General features: G+C 28.3%; 1 protein-coding gene across 1 annotated transcript; it reads right to left on the bottom strand.

Annotated features, from left to right (window-relative positions):
• Positions 1-1,936: 1,936 nt before the first annotated feature.
• Positions 1,937-3,575, bottom strand: LOC100161287. The gene is given in 5 exon segments (XM_029492120.1): positions 1,937-2,030; positions 2,493-2,629; positions 2,632-2,701; positions 2,790-2,969; positions 3,439-3,575. Coding segments are annotated over 5 exon segments (477 nt in total). The 5' UTR covers positions 3,487-3,575; the 3' UTR covers positions 1,937-1,988.
• Positions 3,576-5,355: the final 1,780 nt, after the last annotated feature.

The raw sequence follows: 5,355 nt of genomic DNA, 5'->3' as shown, positions 1-5,355 counted from the left end.
CGAATGGGACGACACAATTCACAAATAATACACTATACTTTATATAATAATAATAATAATATTATTAAGTAGAATGTAGTCTGTAGATCATAGGCGCAAATAGCGTTTGAGATTTGTAGGGGGGGGGGGGGGGGCTAATAGGGCTAATAGGGCCTTACTTTGATAATATTGAATAAGCTTAAAAGAAAATGTAGGAAATGTTTGGGGGGCTATGGATATTTTTGGGGGGTTTAGCCACTAAAGCCCCCCCTATTTGCGCCTATGCTGTATAGATGGTATATTATTATTATTATTGTGCACTCAAGCCTACATGCGGGCATTGCAACTACCACCTAATGTATGTCAATAAATAAAATGCATTTACTTATCTCATATCTATTGTATGTGCATGGTAACTTAGTATATCTGTGCATAAATTGTAAAGCACACACACTATTAGGTTGCTTGGTGCGATTCAATCTGCTTTCAATGTAGGTACCTACAATAAGCAAGCCACAATGAAGAATATTATTTTAATTTTTTTTTCTTTACTGCAATCCAAAGTGCTTTTAATATACGCCTAAATAATGAAAAACGTTCGACAAATCAACTAGATCGATGGTTTTTTTTTTACGACGACAATATTAATGATATTTTAATAACGACCGCGACGCGGTTATAACTACTGCATAGTATACTGCAGTTATTTTCATCTTAAAAGTTAAAAGGCAATATAAAAATGTCTATCAATAAGATACTCACTCGCATTCAATAATTGCAGCTAAATAATTTTCGTTACGTCTATATCGGCAAACACTCATACAGACCGATACAGTCATTGGTACTATCGTTATGAGGATATAATTATAATGATTAACGATAATAATAATAATACTTTTAGCGTGCATCATCTTCGACTGGATATTTTATATAATATGTTCTACATTTTCAACAGTATGTACATATGGTATCAATAAGCCGAGGGTTATGTTAAATAAAAAAAATATATGACCAAGTACATACACCATGAGGTATAGGTATACGATTATTTTGAAATTCGATAGAATCGAAATGTTTGGCTTAGGCGTAAACAAACGAATGTAAGTGCACCATATACTTTTTTTTTTTTAATTTTGTGATAAGTCTAGGTACCTACAAAAAAAAATATCTTATCGGTACATATATGTGCCAGTTTTTCGAAGTTTATTCAAAATATTCAAATGCACCAAATAAAATAATATACGTATTATTGATAGTAGGTTTATATACAAATTAACATTATCAAACATAATTTATAAGTATGTTTTTCAAACAACTGTCAAGTTTAATGTTCAGGATTTTTGTACACTATTTGCAGACGGTAGTGCGTAATATTTAATAACTTAATTTATGACTTCTAATCTACTTGAAAGTGTATATGTATACATAAAACATTTCTCAAAGACACGGACCCAGGGTTTTTTAAAACACGTGCGTAATAGTAATAGTATGAGCACTGACTATAAAAATTAATTGGAATACTCATATCTAATGTACCTACGTGGCTATACATACTGTACTTGCGTTTTACATTGAACTCGTGAAAATGTGTTGCAAAACAACAACAGAGTATTAATTAAGTATTATATTTATATGGTTGTTAAATTTCGGAGTATTGAGCCGAGACGTTTAAAGCAAAAAATTAATACAAAGCTCCTGATATATTGTTACAATTTTTATCATATTTGTATTAATTTTTTTTAAATAATTATGCCTTACTTTAACCTAACTAGCATTGTTCATACCATAGGTAGTTTAAACAATAATAAAATCATATAATCGCCCATATAAGATTTAGTTACATTTATAAAATAATTAATAACAAATAATTTGAAAATATTAACTCAGGTATATATTTTATTAAAAAAACAAAAAACAGGAATAAAAATAAATTTTATAAAGAAAATAATTTAATTAAAAAAAAATATAAAAATTGTTGTTTGGATTAGTCACACGTCATTTTAAAACAATCATTGTTTCTTAAATCCGTCGATGGCCCGGTTCATGGTAGCCTAAAAAATTAAATCAATAATCAATATTAATGATTCATATATTTATACTATAAAAATAATTGAATAACAAAACATAATTGATAAATATTATAATAATATTGTATAGGGTGTAAGTAATCTTGTGGATTTGACCCTTGCTCATTTTAATAGTTATTTTAACTTTCAAATCCTCCAGTGTCAATAATAATCATGTATGAATATGTAAAGATAATGAATGTAACCAATGGTGTTAAAAAATGTCAACAAATGTTTTAATTTTGAAGACTTAATATTGTTCAACGATAAGAAAACCAATCAATTGTTGAAAAACGATACCAATTTTTAAACTAAAATTAATTTTTTCAAAATATCAATAAATGGTTATATATATATAATATGCACCTATACTACTATAATGTACTATGTGTTGGTTAAATTATGATTTTGGTTATAGCATATAATTTCTATAATATGTAAACATACTTCCATATCCTTGGTAGTTTTGATAACGTTTTCGGAGATTTTCTTTAATTCTACCTTTTCGCCGATGGGTTTGACGACTTTATCTACGAACATGTCTTTGGCAGTACTAAGATTTTTTTTCAACTCCTTTTCTAATCATCGTATTTTCCACCAATTTCGGGTCAGCGTTTTGCGCACGATATCTTCATTCTATTAGCTTCGATTTCAATCTGTAAAAGTTAATTAAATTCGAAAATAGATATAAATTTGAATAAATAAAACAACGTAGGTAATATAATTTTTATTATTTATTCTTACGTCTGTGAATCCTTTAGTCATTATAGTTCTAACTTTTTCAATGGATTTTTGGGCATCAGCAGAGTTAGGGGTAATTCCCACTAAGTGATTGGCAACAGACATAAAAGTTTGTAACATTTGTTCAGCAACTTTTTTAATGTCTTCGACTTCAGAAGTAGTACCGGTTGCAGCTGACATGGCCTATAAAGTTATTTAGGAGCTTAAATACATTTCCTATATTAACAATAATGAATAAGCTAAAACTAAATACTTAAGACGTAGGTTCGTCAGAAAAAGAGAATCGTAATGTTTAAAATATTTAAAATATCTACATGATTTCGTAGTCATACATCACAGACAGTAAAATATATGGTAAATAAATTATAAATATATAATAATACGAGAGTAGATAAAATTGTACGTAAAAACGTAGAGTCGAAATGAAGGAGTTTTACAATAAAATCACAAGTCAAATGAATAATTCGGAAGTTAATAAATATTATTATTATTATTATTTTCCTTCGTCGCTATTAACAATCATTGTACTAACACTGTTATAGAAATACATAAAGCCAAAATAGCGATATTAAAATATCGAACAAAAACAATAGGTAACTCATAAATAAATTATTACAATATAATAGCAGTGTGTTTGAATAAATTGTCTAACCTGTCCAATGAAGACGACCGCGAAACACAAGACAATTTTTCCGTTCATGGTGATGGCGTTTTTCGATTACAACGACGATAGGTATAATATTATAATAATAACAATAGTTATTCAGCAAGCAAATTCGTGCACTGACCAATCAAGACCAAACGACCGGCTTATATAGGCAACAATAACCAAGTCCCCTCCAAGGCTCGGCGCCCAGTTAGTTACTGATAATGTATATGATGGAATATACGGTTATTGCCTGCGCTTAAACTTCGGCGCACCATTCTAATCAATTTCTTCACCGGATTTTCCTGATGGGTTAAAAAATTATACGAACGATGTGGTCAATTTGCAAAAGCTGACTCTATTACATAATAATATTATAACACTCTTCGCGTTGTATTTTTTTTTTCGATTTACTCCTGGCTTTCAGTGTTGTTCGACGTGTGTAGAAATCGCATACCTATAATATAATATTTTACCATAGCACAAAATGATTAATAAGACACAGTGCACTTTGTAACCATGTTGATTAGGTTTAGAGGTGAGTATGAATACGTGCATATCCCGTGCTCATTGATCAACAAACCGTTTTCCGTTTAAGGTCACTTTTTTTTCGTACAGGATGGACTTGAGCTGTACATGTACAGTATCGCACCGTCGTTTGTTATTAGACCTGTTATATTAGTCAATACTGTCCATGATAACATTTTTAAATTATTGTCTTTATAGTGTTTACTCAGTAGGTATCTATTACCAATAGGGCGTTCTAATACAAATAAAATACATATTTTTTAAATTAATTTGTATACTATTTTATTTAGAAACATAAAATAATATTTTGTAATGTCTTAATCATTATAGTTTAAATATTGTCAATGTTAATTCCTAGTATCTTTAAAAAACCCAACATAATTTTTATATACCTAATTCATTAACTTAACTCAATATTTTTCTTGTAACTTTATGGAATAATGCTAAAATTTGGGAACTATATTATGTTATTTTTTTAAAAACACGTTTCATATAAAAACTGCTTATACACATTTTTACTTCAACGCGTTGTTCTATGTTTAAATGCTTATAGGTAGGTAGGTAGGTAGTACTTTAGATTTTATTTGTCTTAGACATTATATAGTATTATGCTACAAACAAATATTTTTCTTGATTCGATTTATCATTTTCTTATAATATAGTAAAGATTGTAGACTGTAGATCAATCAAAAATACTTATTTGATCAAAAATTTGATATAGTAGGTATAAAGTATTAAGTATAAAGTATTTTTATATTATAGTATAATAGTACCTACCTATACCCAGTAAAAAAAAAAAATCACACATTTTAATGGTTTATTTGATAAGCAAAACAAACAATTTGTTTAGTGACAAATAGTTGCTTAACAAGATTATGAACAATACAGTTCACTTCATGTTAACAGCGATAAAATAAATGTTATTTTATTTCCCGAAAATTGATAAACTCGTGGTCGAGAACGTATTTTATTATGTAGGTTGTAGGTACCTTATTACAATTTTCTACTCACGAAACATTGTTTTACATCTTTATTAGATTTCGAAATCGGTATATAATTTAATTTCACTAAAATAATATACATTATATTATATACAATTTTGTTGAAATTTGCGTTAACATGTACCTACCTAATAATCGTCAAATATGCAGAAATAGGCAAAACACAGAGAGGTATTTCTGTTATTAGCTACGATTCGTAATTGAGGTGTTTCTATGAAAAACGTGTTATCTCCATTTTCAATAAAATCTAGTTATACATCGATTTTTACGGAAAAAATGGCGATAAATCGATTAAAACTGTCATTTTTTGTCAAAACGTATACTATTTCCCATCTGAAATTAAGCTTAAACTTTTACTTTTTTTTCAAAACGTGTTATTTCCAATAGATTTTTT

This window comes from Acyrthosiphon pisum, chromosome X (genome assembly GCF_005508785.2).
Source record: "Acyrthosiphon pisum isolate AL4f chromosome X, pea_aphid_22Mar2018_4r6ur, whole genome shotgun sequence".
NCBI lineage: Eukaryota > Metazoa > Arthropoda > Insecta > Hemiptera > Aphididae > Acyrthosiphon > Acyrthosiphon pisum.
Note: the sequence above shows the minus strand (reverse complement) of the source record. Positions and strands in the feature narration are given on the sequence as shown.